A 27,832-nucleotide genomic window follows, 5' to 3' on the forward strand; every position below is an offset into this window, starting at 1 on the left:
GACCCCCATCCACACAGCCTTCCGACACAACGAGTGCCCAGATCCCGGCGTTCCAGTGAATGGCAAACGGTTCGGTGACAGCCTCCAGCTGGGAAGCTCCATCTCCTTCCTCTGTGATGAAGGCTTCCTCGGGACTCAGGGCTCGGAGACCATCACCTGCATCCTGAAGGAGGGCAGCGTGGTCTGGAACAGCGCCGTGCTGCGGTGTGAAGGTACGTGCCTGCCAGAGCTGGGAGCCGGGGCTGTCGGCCAGAGAGGATGCAGAGGGGGCCGAGCGGCATAAGTCTGCATCGTCCTTCCTCTTCTCCCAGGACCCAGGCCACCCTCTCACCCTCACACTGGGATGGTAGGAGCTCTATAGGATGCCCTCACATAGAAATTCGAATTGTAACCAGAGATTAAACTGGAGAAACGCTGGTTTTAGACAGTCAGGCATCAAAAACACCTCTTCTTTCAACTGAGAGCTCTCTCAGTATCACAGCCGTTAGGAGCCCTGCTTCCAGCTCCTGCCCAGGGGAGCTCCATGAGCCCAGAGCATTGGCAGTGCCATGGAGTTTGAAGTCTTTCAGGCTCCCTGGCACTCTCTTCTCCATGTGCTCATTTTCCCTGGTTCCCTGGGACATCCCCCCACCTTGGCTCTTCTGCTCCTGTTAAAGGCTGTGCCTCCCTCTCCTTGCGGTCCGTCTTCAGGAGACTGAAGGCAGACCAGAAGAAGAAACACAGCTTGAAGCAAGCACGGGGTTATTATGGCATCTCCTTGGTCCTGCCTGCCCACACAGAGTAGGTCGTGACTAGCTTTAGAGACCGGCCATCTGTTCCCCCAAACTGCAGGCATTTATAACACAGGTGAAGCTTCCTGAGGGCAGGAATCATGTCACATCTGTATGCCAAGCACGGAGCCTGCCACAGAACAGGCCCTCAGTATAATTCGTGAGTAATGGACAAAAGTGAGCACCCCAGCAGACCCTTGGAGGCAGTGACGGTGGACACGGGGGCAGGGGCTGCTGTTCTCTACTTTGGGGAGCCAGAAAGCTGCTTCCTCTCATTTCACATGATGGACAGAGGTGAAGACCTAATGACCTCTCTCTATACTCAATCCCCAAACCCAAATCTGAGCACCCTGGCCAGCAGGTGGGAAGGGCAGGAGAATAAAAGGGGAGCATTCAAGCAAGCACTGCCCCAGAGCTGACAGGTGGGGGAGGGGAGAGGAGAGACTGCTGACCGCTCAGTGCATGTGGCAGTGGGTCTGGGGTTAAGGTGGGCTTTCAGGTCCATGGGGCATAGGCTGGAATCCTGGCAAGTTACCTTTTCCCTCTGAGCCTCTGTTTTTTCCAGCTGAGAATAGAAGGGGGGGATAAGAACGAGGTACATTATAAAAGGGCAGCTCCTGGCATAAAGGAAGTTCTCAAGACGGTTTGCTGTGCTGCAGCTGGGTTGAAAGCTCCGTGAGGTTAGGAGATCTTCGTTGGCCTCGTGTCCACACGACCGGCAAATTGTTAGACACTTAGATGCTCAGCCGATACTGGTTGATGAATTACTGAATGGATGAATGAAGGAAAGACCTTTTAACTAGGTTAGTCTCTCCCTAATGGCCTCCGGAGCCAGGCTCCCACCAGACTGCCCTTCGCCTCCAGCCTGAAATTTCCTATCTGAGTCACCCTGGGCAAATGACCTGGCCCTTTGTGCCTCACTTGCCCCATCTATAAAGTGTGATTAATAACAGCAGCCTCCTCACGGCGTCATTGTGGGCATGCACTGCCCCTGGAGCCGTGTCGGCAGAGAGACGGCCATCAATAAGTGTTGGCCATGAGCGTTATTTTAACCCGATTTTAACCATTTCTTCATGGGACCAGTCAGATGAGTCTCACTCCACTTCGGGGGATCAAGTGATGCTCTTCCATCCTTCCAGGCTCCTGCCCCAATTGTGCCATGAATGGACTATTTTCTGCCCTCCACGTTCCCACAATGAGGTCCACACAACCTCACAGCCATTTTCCCCAGTGCGGTGAGCTTTTTTGGAAATGACATTCTCAGCCATGGAACTAGTAGGTGAAATCACTCCATCGCTGGCAACAGTGGGGTGATCCTGCGTGTGTGATGGAGTGGTTTGACGGTGAAGCACATGACCCTGCAAAGCCACCACGCAGAGCCCAGGGTCTGGAGGACTGTCCACTTTTTCCTTCAGGCTGCCCCTCATTCTCCCTCATTCTCTCTCCTGACTTCTTTGGTTGTCCTTGTCTTGGACCATCTCATCCAAGACATCTTCCTAGCTGTCTCTCACTCACCGGATCTCTCCCTTCTCCTAATTCCTTTTGTTCTTTGGGGAGCACCACTGAACCGTGCTGTTGGACGCTTGGTCCCACCACCATTTCATTTTCCTTTATCAGTTCCCTGACCTTTGGTCCTGTCTGCCCACCAAGATTGTCCTGGGGGGCAGAAGCCCAGGCTCCCAGTGCCCCCGAGCCTGTGGGGGCTCAGTCCCAGTGGAGCTGAGCCCCCTGAGGAGGCACCAGGGCTCAGTAACTACAGACCCCACTTCTTGGCATGGCCACCCTCCTGAATCGGGTGCTCCTAGACCCTAGTTCCACCAGTGCACTGAGATACTCGAGACCACGTATGAGTGCATGAGAGAATTAGACTCACTGTTTCATGGGCAAAGTCCTAATTTTGTAATTAAAACTATCCCATCCATTCCCTCAGGAGGATGGGGAACGCTGAGGTTGAAGGACAGCAGGCAATCAGGCATAGGGAGAAGCCCATCAGAGAGACCATGAACTTGGCACAGGGGAGAGCCTGCTCACTTTCCTCAGAGGGGTGGGCATTTGCTGCCAAACTGGTTTTCAGGGACCTGGAGAGCAGCATATCAAAGGGGCAGAGTGGGGGATCCGGCCTCTCATGGCTTCTTTCCCCCGCATCCCAGCCACGGGAGAACACTGCTTTGTAATCAGCATCTTTTGTCTTTTCCATTTTTTCTAGTTTTGTTTTTGATTAAGTATCCCCACCTTGTGGACAATTAAATGCAAAAGCTAATGGTCTTTTAAAAAATCTTTTAATATATGCTAAGAGCCACTTAGCTTTTGAGAGGCTATAATGGGACAAGGGAGAAAATGGCATCTTCTCCTAAATTTAGAAAGAAGGATGATCATGTGGGTGCTCTAAGGCGCAGGTCGGCAAACTTTTTCTTAAAGGGCCAGCTCAGAGGTACCTTCAGCTTCGTGGGCCATATGGGTCTCTACTCAACTCTGGCACCGTTATGTGAACACGGCCATAGACAGCACTTAAGTGGATGGGCTGGGTTTGGCCCCCGGGCTGCAGTTTGTTGACCCCTTATCTAGGGAACAGAGGACATAGGGGATCCATATGTTTAAAGTCAGAAATATCTTTAAAAAGCCTTCCAGGCAGTGAAGGCATCTACACAGGCATGCCTATTGTCCCTCTCCCCCATTCACCTCTTCCTTGTCTTTTTTCAGGAAGAACCAAGTAACCATACCGCACTGGGATAAGTAATTTACAGGTGTCCCTTCATTTCAGCCTCACACCAGGTAGGAAGTAGGTGTAGTTGTGGTCCCCACTGGGGCTCAGAGAGGTTAAGTCACTCACCCAGGGGCCTCCCAGCTTGTCAGTAGTGGAGCCAGAATTCAAACCCAGACTCTTGGCTACACTGTTTCTGTATTTTTCTGGAATTATTTCACTACAGAGAATATAATTTCAAACCTGTTTATGAAATACTTTGGAGTATCCACAAGTAGGATAAAAAGCAAGTTTCTACTTTTCCTATCCCAGTAGAAAATTAAAACAAAAGGAAACATACTGCCTATTGCAAGAAACAGAGAAGACAGGACACCACATGGAAGCATCAGAAATTGACAGCATAAAACAAAATGACAGCAGTAAGACAAACATATCAGTTATGTATATAGTAAAGGTAATTAAACCCCTACTAGAAGACAAAGAATCTCAAACTGGGTTTAAAAAAAAATATATGCTTATATAAGAAATACACAGGGGGGAAAAAAGATAAATTATCTACTGTGAGTGTGTATTCTCATTTTTACAGTAATAGTTGGTGGTTGTAAAAAATTTAAGCAATACGTAAGTGAGATAAAGTTCAAAGTGAAAATTCTCATTTCCCCATCCCACTCCCTAGAGGAAAATGGTTTGACTGTTTGGTGTACACACATCCACATTGTTTTTCTCTGTATGTATACCAGATGTGTTACTTTTATAATCAGAAAATTAAAAAGTCCTATAAAAAAGACAGAAGGCCAGTTCTCCCCATTTCCCGCAAGAGGAATCCAAGTGATAGTTGTAGCTCATTTAGGCCTCCAAGGAAGAAGTAAGGGTAGTTACTGAGTTTCTAACATTATCTCATTGAATCTTCTGGCCACTCTCGTGAGAAAGGTGTTACTGTGCTCTAACCATGAAAAAGCTGCAGACCAGCGAGGTGGATTGACCTGCCTGAGATCCCGCAGCTGGTAACAGTTAAGCATTTACTCTGTGTTAAATATGAGGCCGAGTTCTTTGCTTACATTGTCCTATTGAATCCTCATGACTACCCTAGGAGGTAAGTACTGTTATTGTCCTCATTTCACAGATGAGAAAACTGAAGCACAGAGTAGTTATGTAACTTGCCCAAGGTCACACAGCTAAATGAATGGAGAGTCAGGATTCCAGTCCAAGTACTCTAATTCCAGGCCACCACTTTGAATCACCAAATGAGGTCTGTCTGACTCCAAAGTTCACTCTCCTTTCATGCTGCCACACAACGGTGGTGTAGCAGGTCACGGGAAGAGGCTTTCACTACTTCTGGTCATTCACACTGGAGGCCTCGTCCCTAAAACCCCTCTAAAGGTGGTAGTCAGGGCGGGTATTCCCACATCCACCCATAGTGGCTAGCAACACAGGCTCTGGAGCCCACCCGCCCGGGTTTAAATCCTGGCTCTGCCGCTTCCTAGCTGTGTGTTTCTGGACCAGTTAGCTAACCTCTCCGCTCCTGTTTCCGCCACTCTGAAATGAGGCTAATACCAGTCCCCACCTTCCAGGTTGCTGTGAAGGTGAACATACAGGAAAAGAAAAAGCGCACGTAAATTGGTGTCCGGCACCTGTGAGGCCCGTAGTCTTGTGTCCGTCACTGTTCCCAGTTGCTCCTGGCCTGGCACAATGTTACATCAGAGGTCAGGAGAGATGGGCCATCTGTCATGGGGGACAGCAGCCCCTCACCAGAAGCCCGGTGTGTTAGTCATCTCGTGCCATCATAACGAAATACCGCAGACTGGGCGACTTGAACAATAGAAATTTGCTTTCTCTCCATTCTGGAAGCTGGAAGTCCAAGGTCAAGGCACCAGCAGGTTTGGTTTCTCCTGAAGCCGCATTTTCCTTGGCTTGCAGATGGCCACCTCCTCGCTGTTTCCGCATGTGGCCTTTTCTCTGTGTGCACGCACATCCCTGGTGTCTCTTCTTAAAAGGACACCGGTCCTGCTGGATTAGGGCCACATCCTAATGATCTTATTTAACCTTCATTACTACCTCTTTAGGAACCCTAGTTCCAAACAGTTGTATTGGGGCTAAAGCTTCAACCTATGAATTTGGGGGGACACAATTCAGTCATAATACCTAGTCTTCTACACTTCAACCAGTATATCATTCCTTTGACTAAGTATTTATTGAGCACCTGCTGTGTGCCAGGCACCGGGTAGGCACAGGGTCCCTCATTTCTCTTACTTCTGAGCTTGTCCCTATTCGAGGCAGGAAACCTCTTCCTCTTTTCTTTCGTTGTGTGTGTGAGTGTGAGCGTGAGTAGGTATGAGTGGGAGTGTGCGTGTTTCCTTTTTCTGCCCCACATTTTGAGTGGAAAATTTCAAACAGAATAATACACCTGGGTGCCCACCGCCCAGCTTCACCAGTTACAAACTCATGGCCTGTTCTGTTGCATTCATGCCCTACCTGTTGCCCCTGCCACTGCCCCACTCTAGGATTATTGGGAAGCAAATTTCAGGCAAAATAGTCCACCCACAGTATTTTAGTGTGTATTTCTAACAGATAAAAAGAACTCTTTATAACATAACAGCAATACTATCATCCTAAAAAAAAAGTAATAATTACTTAATCAAATTTCCATGATTGTTTAACACTTTATTTTAAAGATATTTCTTAAAAATCAGAATCCTGCTCAGGGTCACGTGTTACAGGTAGCACATATGTATCAGCTCATTTAATCTGTGGGCCTCTACGCCCACCCCTTGCAATTTTTTGTGGAAAAAGCCAGGTCATTTATTCTGAGGTGTCTCCTGCACTCTGAATTTTTGGCCGTCATGTCCCTGGGAGGCTGTTTAACATGATCCCCTCTCTCTTATATTTCCTTTAATTGGCAGTAAGTTCTAAAAACCTAATCAGATTTGGGTTCCATTTTTCGACCGGAATATTTTACAGGCAGGGCTCTGTGCTGCCATCAGAGACACATCATGTCTGGTTGTCTCTCATTTGAGGATGTTAGGAGCCATCGATGGGATTGCAAAATGCCCACATGCTATCATCTCATCTTCCTTTATAAGCTGGAATGCTTAAAGAAAACTCGCCCTCATCAACTATTGGGTTACCCTAAGGTATAGTTCAAGAAGGAAAGGCAGAGGAAAACTTAATTATTTTCCTTTATTTACCAGTTCTTATTCAATGAGTTGATTCCCTGACATCTTCTAAAGTTGAATGTTTTTAAATATCATTACAGTTCAGTGGATTTAAACATATTTTATGTATTTAAATCCATTGCAGTTATCACTCTAACCAACACTCCCAATTGTCCCATTGGCCAGTGGGAACCCTTTGAAAGTGGCCCAACCTCATTTTGAGCATTTTCCGGCCCTGACCTGGAATCAGCCGTTTCTCCAAGGAGCCCTCGTTCCCTTTTTGGTGGAAAATGATATTGAGAATCTGGGCACCGGGGGTAATTATTCCTGTTGAGTTGGCCCTTGTCTCTAAGGCTTTTCAATGAACAGAGTTAAAGAATCATTTTTTAAAGATAAAATCCATAATGGGTTCATTTCATTTCAGATGTAAGAATACTTTCTTTTTTACTTCCTTGATGTCGTATCTCTACCTGCTTTCATGCCTGCTGAAAATTCCAGTTCCCTGCAACACCAACATAATTTCCCATTCCCTGCTGCATACTCAAGACTCAGAATGATACGGTCACTCCCAACATCAGTGTGATTACTGAAAATGGTTGAAGTTGTTTTACTTTTGATTCCTCTCGTTCCTAGATCCTACCAGGGATGGCTGTGTTTTAAAATCTCTTCCGCGAGCTTCTTCATGTGTGGTTAGACCACCAACTGATACAGTGCCGTATTCATGTATTTCCCTCTGCTTTTGAGTGCTGAGAAACTGCCTATCAAATTTAAATCTTTCTTTTTAGTTGTCAAAAATATTTACATCATTCCAAACTTAAACCTCTAAAAGAGGATACATTCTGAGAAAGACTAGCTTTTATCCCTTGCCTCTCTACCCTGTTCCCTCCTTCTTTCCATGGATAGTCTTGAGTTTGGGTCTCACTCTTCCATCAGTTGTTAATATGAGTTAATATGTGTGTGTGTCTCCCACCCCTCTCCAGTAAATGGCATCATACGATTATTTTTTACCCCTCTGCCTTGCTGTTTAATTGCTTACTAACATATTCTGGGAACCACTCCATGACATTGTATAGAATATTCCCCACTCTTGTTGGTAGCTGCATCGTCCATCTTGTTGATTACTCCAGTTCATTCAGGCAGCTCCCTATTGCTGAACGTTTGGGCTCATTCCATTCTTCTGCTACTATAAATCATGCCGCTTTGTATAGCCTTGTACATATATATGTCTTTTCATAGATTTGCAAGAATATCTTTGGGATCGAGTTCTAGAAGCAGAATTGCTGGATCAGAGAGTGAATGCATAGGAATTTTGCTGTACGTTACCCAATTTCCCATCACAGGAATTGTGCCATTTTGCATGTCCACCAGCGAGGTACTAGAACACCTGCTTTCCCTGAGCCTCATGTGTCCTTGAACTTGGATTTTGTCTATGTGATGGAGGAGAAATATTTTCTCATTGCAGTTTTAATATATATATATTTCATTAGAATGAGGTTGAGCATTTCTTCAAATGTTAAGGAGACATTGCATTTAGGACCCTTCCCTACTCCTCTCTGCCTGACAACTGTCATCCTTGCATGTGAAGATGAACCAGAGAGTGTGAAGGACTGAATACATAGGTCATTTGAGCAGCACATGAGCAGGAGAAGAGATGAACCAGCTTACGCAATAAAATAATACAGCAGAGAAAAACGAAGTGGTGACCAGAGGCAGGATTTGGGTTTCCCTGTCTGGAGATTTTAGCTAGGGTTCTGTTGTTATTTGTACACTGAACGGAGGGCAGCCTAGACAGAAAGTGACCGTGTCATCTACAGCTTTCTGGTAAGTAAGTGAGGAGATCACAGTTGACAACCCAAGAGGCTGGGTCTGTGCTGAATTAAAGCCAAGAGAGAGTTCCTGCTTCTGCGGAGCCTCAGTGCGTGCACGGGGACCCCGGCACCGAGCAGTAGCCCCCCACAAACACACGCCTCCAGGGTCTCACGTGTCCATCAGAGAGAGGAACGCATTAGCAGGTTCGGTGAGATGCAGGGATGGGTCTTGAAAACGGGGGTTACCCAGGAAGTGACAACACACACGTGCAATTTACTCTCTCAATGTTTGATATAGATGCTGTGTTATTACTTAATTTCTCCATGCCTCAGCTTGCTGAGAAGGGGTGATAATCCCCACCTATAAAATGAGGATAACAATAGTATCTGTCTTTTCGTGTTGCAGTTGTCACAAAGATAATCCTCGTTAGCAGTAAGCTCTCAATGCCAGGGAGCTCATTGCTGCCGGTTGTGGCTGTTTTACCATTATGAGCCACAGGGGGATTTGGAGACAGAGGTCTTAAAGTGAAATCCCAGCTCTCTTAGCCTACTTAGCCTTAGCTTTCTCATCCGTAAAATGGGCATAACAACTGCATAAATGTTGTGTGCCTTTAAATGAGATAATACACATAAAGTAGCAAGGTAAGTCATTGGGATGAGTCTCTACTACTACAACTAGTATTACGGTTCTTGTCTCAGGTTAATTAAACTTCCTAATGCAACAATCTATTAAGAATGCTTGACAATCGGAGTGTCTGGGTGGCTCAGTCAGTTGAGCCTCCAGCTCTTATTTCGGCTCAGCTCATATCTCAGGACCGTGAGGCTGAGCCCAGTGTCAGGCTCTGCACTCAGCAAGGAGTCTGCTTAAGACTCTCTGCCTCCCCCTCTGCCTCCCCACTACTCTCTCTCTCCAAAACAAATAAATAAATCTTTTTAAAAAAGAACGTTGACAAGTATTTTCAGTCTTTCCAAGAAGTTCGTAGAATTGAGAGAGGAGAGGTGCAGTGTATTTGACTATGTTTTATGAAACTGATTACCTAGAGAAACATGCAAAAAACTACAGACAGAAGTGCCCGGCAGCTCTTTATTTCCTTCCTGGTCTTGCTCAGGGCATTTTCGGCTTCTGATGATAGCTCCATAGTAAGGGATTCCAAAGGACACAGGGGTTCTTTGAAAACTGGAAGGCTGCTTAGTTTAGGATCTCTGGGTTTATGGTGTCTTCCTCTGTCCGAGTCCAGGCTCTATCACTAGCAAACACGGGCCTCATTGCCGCACCTCCATAAACCTGTCTTAGCTGTAAAACAGGGAGAATAATAGCGCCACCCTGGCAGGATTTGTGTTCTGTGAAGAGTGAGCATGACTGTCCCTGTGAGCCCGTGAGTGGCAGTGGTGGTGACAGTGCCCGCAGCATGGCTGGTGGTGGTTACCGGCATCCTTCTCATCGGTCCTGGAGAGAGGTCGGGTGGGCGAGGTTAGACTGTATTAACAAACAAGCCTCGAATCTCAGTGGCTTAAAAACAGGAGTTGATAGTGCACACAGACTCCCTGGGCTGCCTGTTTAGCACTGGTCATCAGGGTCACTTAAAGGCCCAGCCCGAGGGGACTTCCATCGTGACACTTGCTCTCACAGTTGCTGAGGCAGAAAACTGCAAATCAGGCACCAGCTTCACAAGTGTCCCTGTGGGCCGGACGCGCACCACCTCTGCTCTCGTGTGATTGGTCAAAGCGGTCACGTGGCCTAGCATAACTTGAAAGGGGTGGGCCACGAAATCCAACCACCTGCGGGAAGGAGGAGGACTGGACTCACTCTGATGAGTGCCACAAGGGCCAAGGGTCAGGCTGCAGGAAGAGGCGGTGGTGAGGGAAGGATGCAGGTGGGAATGGGAAGCTGGGGGATGGGCAAAGAGAGACGGAGGGACTGAGGGGGCATGCGGGGCAGGATCAGAGGCATGTCTGCACCACCCAATATCTTGTGGAGTCACCTGCCTTGAACCACATTCATTCACCCTTCCATCCATTCATGTATTCATTCAAGCAATAATGACTGATTTCTGGCACAGAGGGATAACTGTGTGCCAAGCTCTAGGCTGAATGCTGGGGACTCCGAATTGCATAAGACCATTAACAAGGTCCCTGCCCCCAGGGAGCTTACAGTGGAGCAGGTTGGCCGGCGCTCCAAGCTGAGCTTCGGGGTCTGCCCACTGTGCAGTACCAGACCTGGCTCCAGGTGTGAGGAGTGATCCCCTGCTTTTGCCACATGGCTGATGGTTGCACGAGGAACAAAGGAAAAACCAGTGCGACCCAAATATTAGCTGTACTTCAGCCCTTCTAGAATGACAGAGGACTTTGTTTAAAGGATTATTTTTATTTCTCCCCTCTGGCCTTTAATAAAAGTCCAAATGATGTAACTGGGCATGTCTATAAAGGTCCCAATAGAACTCACGGTTTATATAGTTTATGTAATTTTCCATAAAAACAAAAACAATACTTGTTGGCAGATACATTTTCTAGAGAGAGTTTTTATTTGTTTGTTCTTTTGTTCCTCACCCCCTCCCCCAAGAAGGCTACTTCTCTTCTTTCTGTCCCCCAGCTCCCTGCGGTGGTCATCTGACTTCACCCAGTGGCACCATCCTATCTCCGGGCTGGCCTGGCTTCTACAAGGATGCCCTCAGCTGTGCCTGGGTGATTGAAGCCCAGCCAGGCTACCCCATCAAAATCACCTTCGACAGGTGACTGCAACCACAGCCTTGGAGGGAGCAGAGGCAGGGGGAATTTCTTAGGGACGGTGTGGGAGGGAACCTGGGGTTGATGGGGGAGGACCAGCACGTTTGCTGAAATGTCAGCAAAGTCAGAGAACACTGGAGCAAATTGCCCTGGGTGGGGACAGGCCACACTGGCTTTGCCCTCGGCCTTGGTTTCACCTCAGTAGTGGGACTTGTGTTGTTTATGACTGGAGGAGTGAGCAGAAGGCTGGGGTATCACTTGGGATGTCTGAGCCCTTCTGTCCCCCCCCACCCCCAGTGTCAGAGAGTGGGCAGATAGACACCATCAGATGTTGAAGCAACATTAGCATCTGAGGAGCATAACTCTGAAATTTGCAGGATAGGAAGGCAGTCTTCCTGACCTCTGACCCAAATCCTGCTCATATGCCACATTTCCCGCTCCCACCCCAGGTGTGCCTCTTGGGTGGGGAAAGGAGCCACCCAGATATGAACAGAAACTTCTTCCAGATAAAGCATCCATGGCCTAGAATAGTGCTGCTCAAACTTTTCCGTGAGAGTCCGATAGTAAATATTTTAGGTTTTGTAGGCCACTTGTGGTTATCTGTTGCATATTTTTTGCTCTTTAAAAACATACCCCTTATAAATGTTAAAAACCATTCTTAGCTCTTAAGCCATACAAAAACCGCTATAGAACAGATTTGGCCCTGGGCTATAGTTTACTGAATTCTGGCCTAGAACATTCTGACCCCCCATGAGGCTAGTCATTGTGCCTCTAAGTCTTAAGATGAGTGTTGGCCCAGGCCACAGGGAGGACTGAGAGAGTGCCCATCCGTGGAAGGAGGGGGAGGGGCTAAATGTGGAGAAGGCCCTTCCCTATCACTAGCGAATGTGTGCAAATTGTGTGAAAGTGTCCCAGCCTGCCAGAATTGGTTGTTCTGAAGCCCTGGGTCAGGCAGGGCCTTTTGTCATTTGCAAATTAATAAGCCTCAGGTTTCTCTAGAAATCTACGTTCCTATCTTTGGCAGATTTAAAACTGAGGTCAACTATGATACTCTGGAAGTTCGAGATGGACGGACATACTCAGCACCCTTGATCGGGGTTTACCATGGGACCCAGGTCCCCCAGTTCCTCATCAGCACCAGCAACTACCTCTACCTCCTCTTCTCCACCGACAAGAGTCACTCGGACATTGGCTTCCAGCTCCGCTATGAGAGTGAGTCTTGACAGGGAGCCAGATGGCAGGGTGCAAGGACCCAGACTGTTGCAGCAGCGGGCCCCCAACTCGGCCCCATCCCCGTGGCCTCCTCAGTTAGGCTGCGCTCCTGGGGGGCACTCCCCTACTCTCAGCATCTGTCAGAGCCCACAGGAGCTCAGAGGGGAGCCTTTGGAAACAGTGAAAGCTGATGACCTGCCCACCGCGAGGCCTCTTCTGCCTGCAGGTGATGGGGCACCGCCCGGCCGGGCGCTCTGGGGGCAGAGTGTTGGAGGATCCTGAGGTTGAAACGTGGTGGCATCTCCTGCTCACCCTCACTCCCCCCATCACCTTCTGCATCAGCCTCTGGTGCCTCAACCCTTCCATTCTTGGTAGACCAGTGTAGAAGTGATGGTTGAGAGCGCCATGAGGACACCCCACGTTCCTCCTCATGTCTGTATCCCTAAGACTTAGTGTGGTGTCTAAGCCACAGTGGAGGCTCCACTTATGTTAGTTGAATGAATGGATGGATGGACGAATACTATAATCAGCTTGTTTTCTCTGGCAGACAGGTCTTCAAATACCCTCTCAGCAGATATCGACAGCCACACTTGATACATGGGTGAATGACACCTTCGGCTTTCTGTAAATCAGGGTTCTCTCCGCCCTCCCTTTGTGAGCCAGTGGGGGTCCTTCTATGGTGACAGTCAGCTGTCTGTTCCAGATGTGGGCTCTCTTTTCCAGCTATAACCCTGCAGTCGGACCACTGTCTGGATCCAGGGATCCCCGTAAATGGGCAGCGCCATGGGAATGACTTCTACGTGGGTGCTCTAGTGACCTTCAGCTGTGACTCAGGCTACACGTTAAGTGATGGGGAGCCCCTGGAGTGTGAACCAAACTTCCAGTGGAGCCGGGCCCTGCCCAGCTGTGAAGGTGAGACACGCCCCGTTAGAGGGGGCTGGGGTAGTGGATGCGGTTCCTGCTGTGGAAGACCAGGACCTAGAAGGGGCATGGACTCGCCCACCTCAGTGAGGGTTGAGGCTTGGAAAGAGATGGTTCCCAGACTCCCAGGAGGATTGGCTGGGGCCGGGAGTATGGGGTTGGGGGGCATTCTGGGCCACTCCAGTCTTTCACCATTGTCTTTACTCCCATAGCACTCTGTGGTGGCTTCATTCAAGGCTCCAGTGGGACCATCTTGTCACCAGGGTTTCCTGACTTCTACCCCAACAACTTGAACTGCACCTGGATTATTGAAACATCCCATGGCAAGGGTGAGTGGTTAGGCCTGGAACAAGTATTGGGATATGACATGGTCAGGGCCCCATGTTCCTCAGGTCAAGGTGGCCTCAGTGGGGATCTCCTTATGTAGTGACCTCAGGGCTTAGTCTGAAATTTTCTCGTCAATAGGAAGACTCCCGGAAGCTTCCCATCTCTTTGAATTACAGAATACATTCCATAAATATTTTTAAGAATCTAAAATCTTCAAGCTGGAAGAGATCATAGAGATTACCAGCTGTCAAACCCTACATAATGCAGGAATCTTCTCTAATCGCTCCCCACAAGATGGCACCACACCTTCTGCCTAAACACCCCAGCAGTGGGAAGGTGACCAACCCATTCAGCAAATGGACACCTGCTGTCATTTTTTGATAGATCTGACCCCTCCTAATAGGCTGTCAGGTGTTCCTGGAAGTTTTTTCCTTGTTCTGTGTCCTGGACGAACATAGGATCCATCTGCCCCCTCTCCTCGTTCACCCTTCAGACACTGGTCCCATAAGCCTCTTCTTACATAGCTCAGTTGTTCCTCAGAGGCCATGTTTTCATATTCCTCACCAGGCTGGGCTGTTACCTCAACTTCCCTAACAAGAATAATCTTCAGATATCCAAGTTCAAAGTAAGGGTGCTGGTTAGAAATAAACAGGAAATAATATAGTCTTTGATTCAACAAATATTAATTGAATAATACCACCCACGAGCAGACTCTGGGACTGGGAATAACCAGTAGCCAAACACATTATGGCTTCTGTCCTCAGAAACTTATTCTGAAGTTCATCCAGGGTCATGGTTCTCAACCCCTCCAGGCTGTAGCAAATGCGTTACTGCTCAGACTGCACTGTAGAGGTTTTGATTCTGCACATTGGAGGTGGAAAACAGGCATCTTTGATTTTAGAACACTTCACTAGTAAATCTGATGCATGCCCTTGATAAGAACCTGTGATCCAGGAGAATTAACATGTAGAAAAGCCAAGAAAAAATTTTGAAAGAAAGAGTAACTCTTCTAGATAGTAAAATATTATTGGCTAAAATAATTTTAACAATGTGGTATGAGTATTGGAGTGGACACACAAACCAGTGCAGGCGTACAAAGGCCCAGAAGTGGAGTCCTCTGTGTGTGTGTGTGATGAGAGACAGAGAGAGAGTGTACACGTGCACACACATGCACACTCGTGTATGTGTGTGAGAGAGACAGTTTGTAGTGTATAATTAGAGTGTCATTTCCAATCCACTGAAGAGAGGATGGATTATTTAATAAATGGTTTTTAAACAGTAGACTTAAACACTTGGGAGAAAAAAGAAAAGAACCAAACAGACCTCATATATTTAACCACATAAATTCCAGTACTAGAAGAACAGGAAAATCTAACCTCAGTTGGGGATGTACTATAAAGAGTAATACTAAAAGCAGAATCCATAAAGGGAAAAACTGTAAGATTTGATTAAATAAAACTTTGAATGGATTTATGTAAAAAAAGCCATAAAAATTTCAGATAGTAAGTGGACAGAAGTCTTTTCAACATGTATAAGCAACGAAAGATTACCAACCTGATGCATGAAGAGCTCTTAAAAATCTTTAAGAAAAATATACCTGGTCTCTAGGCCTGTAAAATGAGCAAAGCTATAAACACTTCATAATAGAGGAAATAGAAATGGAAGGACATTGACCCCACTCATAATTAAAGAAATGCAAATTCAACCAGTAATGAAATATCATTTTTTTCAAGTCAGCAGACAAAATCATAACAGTGTGGGAGACAGTGTGAAGACACAAATACTCTTCTTCAACGCTGACATTGTATGAAGTGGTTGAAACTCTCTGGATGATGGTTCTGTGATGTGAACCAAAAGCCTTCAAAATATACATGCCTTTGGACCCAGCAGTTCCACTCCTGGGAATTTATCTGAAAAAAATAAGTACAACTGTACATCAAGATTCAGCTGTAAGGATGCTTCCTAAAACACTTTATTAATTGGAAGATGAGTTAGCTACTCAAATATCTATCAATCAGGAAATGTTAAATAAACACATAATGCCTGCATATAATGCAGCACTGTGCAGCTACTGAAAGGCGTAATGTGAGCGAATATTTAAAGACCTACAGGGGTAAGGGTGCCTGGGTGGCTTCGTCAGTTAAGCAACCAACTCTTGATTTCGGCTCAGGTCATGAGCTCAGGGTCATGGAATCAAGCCCCATGTTGGGCTCCCGGCTGAGCATGAGTCTGCTTAAGATTCTTTCCCTACCTCTGCCCCTCTCCCTTGCTCTCTCTCTCCGTCTCTCTAAAATAAATAATAGAATCTTTTAAAAAATAAAAAACAATAAAGATGTACAGGGGTAGTTGCAATATGTTGTGAAGTCAAAAGAGATGTTTCCCAAAAGAACATATTCAGTTTATAAAAAATAAACAAGGATATGTACATAGAAAACTGTCTGAAAAGATATACCCCAAGATGTCTTATTTTTATCTTCTCACTTTTTTCTAGTTTTGAGCAATAAACATATATTACATGTAAACGATACTATTTGTGTAAAAAAAGAAAATTTGAAAGAAAAGTCACTTGAAGTCTCCCCCCATGTGCTTAAGTGCTTTCACTCTTGCCTTTAAGAGGCCTGAACTAACTGGGATAAAATGGCGTGGAGCTTCTTGGGAAGCTAGGACTCTCCAGGCAGTCAGGGTGAGGCCCAGTTGTCCCCTTCTCTGCACAGTGTCGTTTCTGAGGAGAGGAGGAATCAGGGCAGCATCCTTGTTCATCCTGCAGAGCTGTTTCCACCAAGTCTGGGCCAGAGTTGGCCATTGCAGGAGCCAGAAACTCCTCTGTGGCATCACGAGGGCGAGAAAGGCAGCCCCTCATGATCCTTAGAGGAACGACCCCCAGTAGTCATGATTTTCTTTCTGTCTGCCATCTGTAATCATAGGGGAGTATGTTTCTCTATGCCTTTCTATGTGTGTCTTTGCCTAGAACAATGCAATTAAATATTTACCAAATGCTTATTTTATACTTGCACTTACCCTAGGTGCTAGGAAAACCCACTGACACAAGCCACTCTAGCGTTGCCTGCCTTCAGGAAGTTTCTAGTCTAGTGGTAGAGATAGACCATCTAACGTACCATGGCCAAGAACAGGTAGAGGTGGCAAACATCTGGAGACCCGTCTAGGGCTTGGTTAGGTAGGTGTCCTGAAGTTGAAATTTAGGCCAGTCTTCAAGGACGAACAAGAATTAGCCAGGACGAAAGGTGTTCCAGGCAGAGAATCAACATGGGGTCACTGATGTATGACCAGGTCACTTCTTCCCTAGAACCATTTTTTTTTATTATATTATGTTAGTCACCATACAGTACATCCCTAGTTTTCGATGTAAAGTTCCATGATTCGTTACTTGCGTATAACACCCAGTGCACATGAAATACGTGTCCCCCTTAATTCCCTAGAACCATTTAAAGGCTTCACCAGACCTTTAGCGTAGAGCTCGAAATTGTAAAATAGCTGGCATGAGCCTATAGCCCTTGCTCACCTTTCTCAGCCTCCTTCTGAGCCCTGTAAACACTAAGTTCTAGCTCGTTGAAGCTCTCTCAGTTCCCAGAACTTCCCAGGCTTTCATTGTTCTCTAGAGCTTTGTGCATTGGGATGCTGTTATTCTCTCTGGAACACTGTCTCCCCCTGCACAGTCTCCACACTCCCTCTTGTGTGGCCAGCTCTTCATCTTCTGAACTCCTCTAATGAGCCTTCCCGACCCCTTCTCCCCAGCCCTGGGTGTGAGTTGGGTTCCCCTCCATGGGCTCCCACATGATCCTGGCCTTCCTGCTCCCCCCACACAGACTCTAAGCTCTTTGAGAGACATGTCTGCCTTGTTTCCTGCAGCTTCCCCAGGTTCTGGCTCTATGCCTGACACATAAGGAACTCAAGAAATATTTATATGAATTGAATTAAACTGAACCCAGACCCTTCTCCAGAGGGCAGTGCCTGTAAGAGTAGCTCAGGTTAACAGATCCATTAGGCTACTGACTCTGATTGATCCCCAGCAAGCAGAGGAACAGCTGGGGAAACTCAAAACTCGGTAAAATTCAGAATTACTCAACTTCCCAGCCAAAGGGAATGGCCAATTCAGGAGTCCAAAGCATGTGCCCTTGCTGAGACCCCAGAACTGACATTTTTTCAAGCCCTAAGTCTTCCTGGGAGTTAAGACAAGCCGAGCAAAAAGAATGCCTACTGTGTGCCAGACACCATGCTGCGGGCTTGCATCTGCTATCCCAATTGTTCCTCGCTCCAAGAACTAAATGTTACCTATGAGAAGATGCTATCATTCCCATGTTACAGTGGAAGAAACTAGAACTCAGGACACACTGAGCAACTTCACCCCAGACCCTTCAGCTGGTAGATGGGCTGTTGACCCAGGCCTGTGTCCCCTCCCTACCAAAGCCCAGGCCTTTTCCTCAGCTCTGAATTCTGCTTGGCGTGGTGTCCACATCCTTCATAGGATTCGGCATGGCCACTGCAGCAAAGTATTGGTTTGTGTGTGCGTCTGTCACACCAAATCTGGATTCAGACTCCGGCATGGAGCATCTCTATCTCTGTGACAATGTCTTCATTTTCTCACAATGGCCAAAAGAGCCCCAAGCAATCAGCACAGCTCGGAAACCCAGGGGCTTCATCTCAGTTGTTTACTCATCCTTAGAATGCCAGCCAAATGTTTCCTCCTATGGAGGGGCTGTGTTCACATGCTAAAGGATGGAGTGTGAGGCTTAGTGCTTCATCAGCTTCAGTTCCCCATCCTGTGTCTGATCCACTTTCCACCCAACCCGAGTTCTAGCCAGGAGTGAAAGGACGTATACTCCACTGATCCTTTTCCCAAGCTCTGTAGCCTGAGAATGGTTTCTTGTGTGCACCTGTGTTTATCTGTCGGGAGGATAGGATACATGTAGGCACACATACCTGTGTGTCCCCAAAATGCTCACACCCCTCCTATCAAAGACTGTGACCCTGTGAAGTCTTCCAAACCCTCCAGGCATAGTTGTCACTCTTTTGTGCCCCCACTCTCTCACTATGGATGTGTCTGTCTCCTCCGCTAAACTGGAAGATAATTCTCACTGCTTAGCCCAGGCCTAGCACTTAGTAGGTGCTTGGGATCTGTTCCTTTGAGGAAGCAGATCAAGAGATGCATCCCAGTTGCCTGGGCACAGGGCATTTACAAGCTGCATGCCTGGTTCCACCACCTCTATGGGGTTCTGTTTCCCCTACCCCCACCCATAGAATCCCAAATACTCTGGGATCATCGCGTTCTATCCACCGAGAAGCAGGACTATGAAATCATCTAAAATATTTTAGCATTGAGAGCTTGGATCCAACCATCATTTATCAAAAACTTGTCAGCAATTATCTAGAGAAGTATTCCTCAAACTTTATGTGCCTCCAGATCTCTTGGGGATCTTGTTAGCATGCAGATTCTGATTCGGAAGGTCTGTGACAGAGGCTGGGATTCTGCATTTCTAACAAGCTCGCCGGCAATGCCCATGCTGCTGGTCCATGGACTTTGAATAGCAAGTGGACCCAGCCCCCTAGTCTAGCCAAGCACCTGCCCTTAGCACGTCCACGGCGTATATTCCCGTGGGCATGCTGACGTGTGGATGGCCGTGCATTTACACATATGCCCAAACACAGACTGCCATCTGGATGAGTCCAAAAGTTGCTTTGGGTGTGAAGATCTTGCCACCCCATCTTTCTCACCACCTGACCCGTCTCACCACCTGACCCGTCTCACCACCTGGCCACACCTCCTGCCTTGTTCTCCCTCCTCAGCATGAGAAGCAGTGTTGTGGAGCAGTTTATTATGCAACCCTGCAGTCAGACTGCACCCAGATCCCAGCTCTGCCACCTGCTAGCTGGGTGACCCTGGACAAGTGACTTTATCTCTTTGTACCCCAGTTTCCTCAGGTGCAAAATGAAGATGAGGATTGTTGTACCAATGTCATAGAGTTATGGGTGGGATTAAATGAGTTTTCAGATCTTCTCTTCCAGTCGATAGGGGCCAACTACAGGGCAACTAAAACTAAACACATGACGTAGTGACACGCAGATACTTAGTGCGGAAATGTTAGTGAATATTACTGCTTTTGTTTAGTACTTGTCATTCTGCCCCCAGCACATTCTGAACTACGTTCAATAGAGCATTTGTCACTCTGAACTGTAGCTATTTGTTGAATGTCCTGTATATCCCCTGGCTCCTCCCTGGCCCTGGACCTAGTCCGGAGGAAGCACGCATCAAATATACAATTGCTTGTTGAGAAATGAATGAGTGAATCCATGAATGAATGAAAGGCTACACAGCATTCTTTTGGACCTAGCCATAAATCTTTCAGATTTGACAACCATAAAGCGGTTGTCCTTCTCCCTGACCTGTGGACAAATGGCATATTCCAGATCATTCAAGCACATTCATTCCGGTTCACCCGCATGTGTCTTATCAGTGCACGCTCGCACCCCTACCCACTGATAGACATCCACAAGTTGGAAATGTTCGTGCAGATTCCATCTCGCACAGGGCTGCTGCCACCATCTCAGTTTGTCACCTGGAGCCTTCCGGTCTCTTGGCAGGTGTGTTCTTTACATTCCACACCTTCCACCTGGAGAGCGGCCACGACTACCTCCTCATCACCGAGAACGGCAGCTTCTCACAGCCCCTGAGACAGCTGACTGGCTCGCGGTTGCCGGCCCCCATCAGTGCCGGACTCTATGGCAACTTCACCGCCCAGGTCCGCTTCATTTCCGATTTTTCCATGTCCTACGAAGGATTCAACATCACCTTCGCAGGTAAAGCATGTCGGTGTCCCCTGGGGGGAAAAGATGGCGGAACATTCTGTCTCTCCCTCTGCTGCCAGCCTCTGGTCTTCCCAGCAGATGGAAATTGATCCACTTCCCAGTCTCTGGGAGAATGACCTCACCACTGCAGCAAAAGATACTTGGGTTAGACACAAGGAGAACCTCCCCATAATGGTCTAGGAAGTAGGTTTGGGGGGAATCGTCTTCCCTGAAGGTGTTTAAGATCCACTCTGAAAATCACCTACCCAACTGTTGGATTAAGACGTCCCCTCCTGCCCTAGTGATTCCTGATTCTTCTGCTGATTTCACTTCCACTGTTTCATGACCCCAGCAATTAAAAAAAAAAAAAAAAGAGTAAGAGGGGGATTTGAAATGAATATATTGGAGTATTTGAGTCTCATTTGGGGACTTCCTCACCAATGCTAATTTAGTAGTAATAGATTTATCTCTGTGTTTAGGAATCCCGAGAAGCTCTTTAATTCGTCATTCAGAAAGAAAAATGGACCCTTCACTGCTCTGGTCCTAAGTACCCCCACCACTCTTATCCCATTGCTTCCCAGAGTCTCCCTTCTTGTCCCACGGATTCCCCCAGGATGGGCAGGAGATAGCTGGCCTCAAGGAACTGGGATGTGGCCCAGCTCAGCCCCACACTGTCCTTCCAGCAGAAGCCACCAGCCATGTGCCTGGGTGGTTCTGGCCTGTGGGACATATCCAGCCACTGTGCCTCATCCCATCTGAGGGACCCTCCTTCTCTTTACCACATAGAGCCCTAGGGCACTGTGTCCCAGAAGGCAGATACCCTTGGGGACAATGGAAACTGTCGCTTCTGTGCCATCTCTAGAGGTATGGGGCAGATCCCAGGCTGATAAATGCCACCCCGTCATGCTTGCCATCTGCCTCAAGCGCCAGCATTGCCGAGACATAGCTTTGACTGAAGCATTCAGATTCTTTCTTCCGATGGAAGTTGCCCTCGGCTGGGTCATACGTGCTGACCTTCTAGAACCAAGCTGATTGAATTTATCTGGGTCAATGCCTAGGGAGAGAGAGGCAGGAAAGACTTTGAGCCCTGAGGCTTGGGTTAATAGGGGGATGAAGGGACAGAGGAGGGAAAGGTCAAGGAACCTCATAAATGCTCCCAGGAAGCATGCTTCCAGAAACGCCTGTCCTCTCTCTGCTTGCAGTGGCGAGGCGTCCCCACCGCCCGAAGCGTGATGTTACTCACCTCGCTGTATGTCTCTCTGCGTCTGTTCTTCTTAGGATCCTTCTTCCTTTCTCTTTACCTTCTGTGGATCAGTGTGTGTGTATTCTGACCTCTGTCTTTATCTCTGGCCCTTTTCTCCCCGGTGTTTGTATGTTTCATATTCTGACCTTAGCTCTCCTGCTGCTTTTCCAGAATATGACTTGGAGCCCTGTGAGGAGCCTGAGGTCCCAGCCTACAGCATCCGGAAGGGCTTACAGTTCGGCGTAGGCGACACCTTGACCTTCTCCTGCTTCCCCGGGTACCGTCTGGAGGGCACGGCCCGCATCACGTGCCTGGGGGGCAGACGGCGCCTGTGGAGTTCGCCTCTGCCAAGGTGTGTTGGTAGGTGGTCACGTGCTTTCATTTTGCTTCACTAATGGGGTGGGCCAAACGTTAGTCAGTTGCTGTGAGGTAGTGAAACACACATGGACCAAGAGGCCTGGGTTTGGGGACTGCCTTAGCACACACTTGCCCGCAGTGAGACCTTGGGTGAGAGGCCTAACCTCCTTGCCAGGCTCTGATGAAGGCTGTTCAGAGCTCCGGGCCCCATGGGTGGGGGGAGGTAGAGTGACATCCCAGGGAGTGGGGACAGTTGCGGGCCAGCCCTCATTTATAAGGTTGATGGCTCTGCTCACTCAGGACTCAGCACAGGGCCGATGGAACACAGGCTGGTTAGTGCTTGCTGTTAGCATGGTACTCGCGCTTACAGTGAAATCTTGCATAAGACCCCAATATGCCAGAGAGCTAGAAGCAGCACTGCACTGACTGAAGCAGTGGCCGTGAGGTCAGCCCAGCTGGAGGCATCTCCGTGGAGCCCGCAGCTCGGTGGAGGACAGTTGTAAACAGGCTGGCGAGATGGGCCTGGCTGGGGCTGCGCAGTCACACAGGGTCAAGGTCGGGTCTCTGCTCAGCCACTTACCAGCTGTTAGAATCTCGGGCAGGCCACCAAACCCCCTCAGCCCCAGAGACGAGACTGTGTAAGTCACAGGCTTCATTCCAGATTAGATGACATAATCTCCATAAACCCCTGGGCTGCCGTATAATGGTCACCATTTTGCCAGTAAGCTTTTTATTGTTATTTATCAATAACCAATAACTTTTTACAGTCTCAGAGGGCACACATTAAGACAAATATGTGCAGAATTCCATTTTGACCAGTTAAATCATCCCAAAGTTTGTCCTTTCTCCCGTAACCATCCCCCAGAGCCTCCACCCACCCTGACCCAGACGCACATTCTGACCTACATGTTCCCTCATGTAGGTTCAGTGTCTGTCTGGCCCCCCGCAGCTCTTTCCTTCTCCAGGAAAACATCCTCAGCTAAGTAGTTCTGGGGGAAATTTTTCTTGAATGGGATTATCCAGGACCGCAGATGCACACACTCCTTAAGCTCTTGCCTCATTGATCTCATTACATAAACTCATTCTTTAACTTATTATTCCAATTACTGTGTGTTCATGACACCTCACAACATTTTCATTATTACATTTGTCTTCTGTTTCGTGTGTTATTAATAATGCACAGCAATTATAATCACCTCTAATTACCACCAGCCCTGCAACAGAGCCTCAGGCTAGAGGTTTCATGGGAATGCCCACCCTGGGGACGCTCCCAGTTGCCACAGGCACTGTGGGTGTAAATTGGATGTCTTAGCCCACACCACGTTACCAGGAAACATTCCCAGCTGTGAAGAAGATGAACAGCCCTGGGCTCTAATTCATGGTGTAACCTGACCTCAGGGGCCCCTGGACTCGATGTGAAAGAGACAGCCCTGACTCCAAGGGCCCCGGTCTGCAGAAGGAGACATGGCCCTGTCCTTGGGAGCCCCGGTGTGATGGAGAAGAGTGAACCCTCTGCCTCCAGAGCCCCAGACTGATGGATAAGACACAGCCCCTGCCCTTAACGAGACCTCTTCTGATGGAGATGACAGAAGTCACAGACGCCCCAGTCAGTGGCAGGACTTTCCTGTGCATATGACTGTTTGTTTCTCTGGAACATTTATTTGTTTCCATTGATGCTTGTGTTTAGCTTTCAGTGCATCTGCTCAGTTCCCCTGTTACTTTGGAAACTCTCCTGGAAGCAAGTGTCATGTCCCTCTACCTTCCTGTACCTTCCCTGGTGCCTGAGACAAAGGCCCTGGCAGGGAGTCAGGCCCTGGTGATCGGCCAAGGACTGGCCCCATCTGAAGCTACCAGCTCTGTGTCTCTCCTCATCAAGGTGTCGGGCTGTGGGGGAGAGGATACTGGGGCAGTGGTGACCACAGAGCTATCATGCAGGAAGCCAAGGCCAGGGAAGGTGTCCAATAACATGCCAAAGCCATGCTTCATTTGGCTTAAGCCAAATTTAGGAACGAGGCAGAGGGCAAGAGGCATCAGGACTAGTGAGGGTGCTGTGAACAATGGGCAGCTAATGCATACTTCTAAGAAGTTCCTCAGGCTTTCCGCCAGCCCCAGAGCACAGGCATTTAGGGCTCCAGATGGAATCAGGTAAGCTGCATAGATTCACCTGAGATAGATGGGGAAAGAGAGGAGAGATAACGCTTGTTGAGAGCCTACTATATGCTAACCACTTCCCACATGCTCACTTGTTTTATCACAAAATCTCATGCATTTATTCTCTGTAGTCTTATATGGATGCTATTATTGCCCAGGTAAAGGCAGATGAAGAGACCAAGGTCTGAGTGTTGATATAACTCAGCTGTCTGACTCCAAAGTCCATGCTCATCCTACTGCTCCCCATGCCTCTCCCTAGATGGAGGGGAATAGTGTGTGACTCCAGAAATAATGCAGAGCTGCTTCAGGGTGCTGCCCACGTGACACGACTGGGTAATACATGTGCACAGCCCTCAGCACCCCCTCCCCAAATCCCCACCCTCGTCTCCGGGCCCCCAGAAAATGCCCACAGGGCTCCTGTCCACAGTTACCACTTTAGTCGTATGCCCCAGTTCAGCATATTCGTTATGCACATTTGGACACTTTGCAGACAGGCTTTAAGACAAATGATAACCACCTTGGTCAGTGCAGGCTGCTATAGGAAAATACCGTGGGTGGCTTAAACACCAGATATTTATTTCTCATGGCTCTGGAGCCAAGCAGTCCAAGATCAGCGTGCCCGCGGATTCAGTGTCTAGTTAAGTTCCTCTCCTAGCCTGAAGATGGCAGTGTTCTTGCTGTCCTTACAAGGCAGAGAGGGCTCTGGTCAGTTCCTCAGCTTGTGGGGTCACTAACCCCAATTACCTGCCAAGGGCCCACCTTGGAATACCATCACACTGAAGATTAGGGCTTCAATGTATGGATTTGGCTTGAGGCCACGAACATTCAGTATGTAGGAATGGCTTATGTAAACTAGGAGAGTGAAGCTGCCCTGAACTGGACAGAGCCCAGGGAATGGGCCTATTGAAAAAGCAAGGACTTGTCCTGGGACACGGACACTGCCTTCGAAGGTCTAAGGAGCAGCCTTGGGGACAAGAGAACACACAAGGGTATAACTAAGACCACGAGAGGCTCAACTCTGAATGTTCCTATATCACAAGCTCTATCTACACTGTCCTGACCTAGTACACTTCAGGCTTAGGACTATTAGTGCTAACTGTGTGCCCCATTGATTGACCTCAGGGCCCTTCCACCAATGACTGTGCCCAGAATAGGGACACCGAGGGTTGGTTTGGAGAAAGCAGACTTGCTACCATCAACCTCAGAGATTCAAGATGTGCTCCCAATTCCCCATATGTCCAGACAAGTAATGTGCCTGCCATCTGGACTTGTATTTTCATCCTTCTGGAACCTAATTATTTTTAGGACTGTGCATCTTCTGAGGTCTGTGTCCTCCATATTCATTCATTCACTCATTTCGCAAATATTTATTTTACAGACAATCTGGGCTAAGCCTTGGAAGTTTAGATTCATTAAGCATGACCCTAGCCCTCAAGTAACTCACATTTTGGGTGGGGATTTCAGGCAAGTAACAAGCAGTTGGGGTGCAATGTGACAGACCCTCTGATACCGGGGAGCACAGGGAGGGGCTTTACAACTATTAAAGACCCTAGAGGGACAGCTGTGGGGCTCTGCAGCCATGCCCTGCCACTGAGCTCCCTCCCGTCTCTCCTGCTCAGGCCCTACCCACCCAGGCACTGAGGGGGCTGGGGAGAGAGAACTAGCACCCAGCCCTAAAGGATCAACAGTGGAAGAGACAGAAATGTTAACAAATGGGTGAAATAAAATGTGATGACTGCTATAAATAAAAGTACAGGAACAATGGGGAAAGAAGAACTAATTCTGGAGGAGGAGAAAAAGATGTCAAGAGGAGGCTGTGAATTCATTAGCTGTTGAAAGAAACAGGGTTTCAGTGGGTCTGTGCTAAAAGTTTCCCCAAAGCCTCAGTGGCCTGAAATTCTAAGACCAGGAGGGTTGAATTCTCATCCACCTCCTCTTGGTAAATGGACAGACTTGATCTGAACTGCTAAGTACCAGATTCTTTACTTTTGAAATAAGGATGATAATTATGCCTGCCTTATGGGATTGGTTGATGTGACTAATGACTGAAGTTTGGAAGATGCTAGCGATAATTATTCAACATTGACCCCTCTGAGTTTCTAGCCTCTGATACTGAAAGGATTCGTCTCTCCTCACTTGACCACCCCCATCCACCCCTGACATCCTCCTCAGTCATTCTGTTGCTATGATACTAGATGAACAGGTGTGGGGAAGGGCTGCCTCATGCCACTAAGAAAGTACAGGATGCCTGGTGGGTTCATTTCTATTCCTGCAGAAGAGAGACAGACACACAGAACAAGAGAGATAAAGAAACAGGGCAAAACTACAGGTGGGCAGATATGTTAAAAAAAAAAAAACAACTTTGATAAGCAGTCCTACAGACAGGCAAACGAATGGACAGACAACCAAGCATTTGGGCAGGCAGAAGAGCAAACAATGTGTCATCCTTGTAAGGTCCTCCAGCACTGTGAGTTGTTTTCCGGATGTAGCTGATAGGGGTTAACCGGTGATTATTGTGATTCTCTTTCCAGCTGAGTGTGGGAATTCAGTCACAGGCACTCAGGGCACATTGCTGTCCCCCAACTTTCCTGTGAACTACAATAACAACCACGAATGCATCTACTCCATCCAGACCCAGCCGGGGAAAGGCATTCAGCTTAAAGCCAGGACGTTTGAACTGTCAGAAGGAGATGTCCTCAAGGTAAAACCACTAGGTCTCACAGAGCGTGTCAGGGACAGTAGGCAACAGTGCCCTCAGCACCTAGTCATTTACTTCTGCGGGAATGACCCAAACTTTCATCTTCTCTCCTGAGTTCCAGGATATTGTCCTCACTCATCTGGAGGAAGATGGGAACCCAAAAGAGAAGGGTCTGTGAGGGTCTAAGAATTGGGCTTTCAAGTGTACTTCTGAACTGGCTAGTCTCAAATACATGTGTGGTAGAGAACAGGCTGACCGTGTGATAAATAATCATACATTCAGCTGGAGGGGCCAGTAGGTCAGGTTTTCCTTCATGAACTCTGACCGTCAAGCTGGATAGTGAAGAGCTCAAAGAATATGCTTGTGCGTTTGTGTAGACACGTGTTCATGGAACTGGATCCTTTTATATGTACATTTCCACATGTGTGTGTATCTGAGTCTAGGTGCTGGCTTGGTTTGAGGGACCTGTGTGTGTGCATACGTGTCTCTGTGTCTCTTATGTGTGTGCGCATCTGGGGACATTTTGGGTATATGTTTCAGTAGACTAGTAGCTCGTTGTGCCGTGGCGATGGCCCATGTGTGGCAGCGGGGTTAAAGCAAGTGGATTCAAGTTACGTGTCAGGCAAAGAGGTGATGGGACTTGATTATAGAAAGGGGGTCGTTACAACACTGAGCACACCTATGATTTGCATGTCCTTGCATGTATGTGATTCGTGTGTATCTCCAGTAATATATGGTGTGTGAGTATGTGTGTAATCAAAGAGTGGACTCCAGAGAATTTATCAAAGAGCTTCCTCACTGAAATGGATTATAAGGAAAATCTCACAGAGTGTGTCCATTTTTATCCTATGCCAAGAAACTTTTTAGCTTATCCTAATACAGTTTTATTCCCTACAGCCCGAGAAGTCTTGACATTAGAAACAATCAGAGGTCACTCTTCTGAAAAACCCAAAGAGAAAGCATTAAA

General features: G+C 47.7%; 1 protein-coding gene across 1 annotated transcript in view; it reads left to right on the top strand.

Moving 5' to 3' along the window:
• The window catches only part of CSMD2 (CUB and Sushi multiple domains 2), a 571,607-nt gene that overhangs the window by 368,399 nt on the left and 175,376 nt on the right, over nt 1–27,832 (top strand). Inside the window, exons 15-22 of the mRNA XM_087858682.1 lie at nt 18–212; nt 11,022–11,160; nt 12,180–12,367; nt 13,091–13,279; nt 13,501–13,617; nt 20,213–20,428; nt 21,831–22,019; nt 26,699–26,868. Of these exons, the coding sequence (XP_087714808.1) occupies nt 18–212; nt 11,022–11,160; nt 12,180–12,367; nt 13,091–13,279; nt 13,501–13,617; nt 20,213–20,428; nt 21,831–22,019; nt 26,699–26,868 (1,403 nt within the window). The remainder of the gene's footprint in view (nt 1–17; nt 213–11,021; nt 11,161–12,179; nt 12,368–13,090; nt 13,280–13,500; nt 13,618–20,212; nt 20,429–21,830; nt 22,020–26,698; nt 26,869–27,832) is intronic.

This window comes from Ursus americanus, chromosome 33, assembly GCF_024610735.1.
Source record: "Ursus americanus isolate L20-20 chromosome 33, mUrsAme1.1.p, whole genome shotgun sequence".
NCBI lineage: Eukaryota > Metazoa > Chordata > Mammalia > Carnivora > Ursidae > Ursus > Ursus americanus.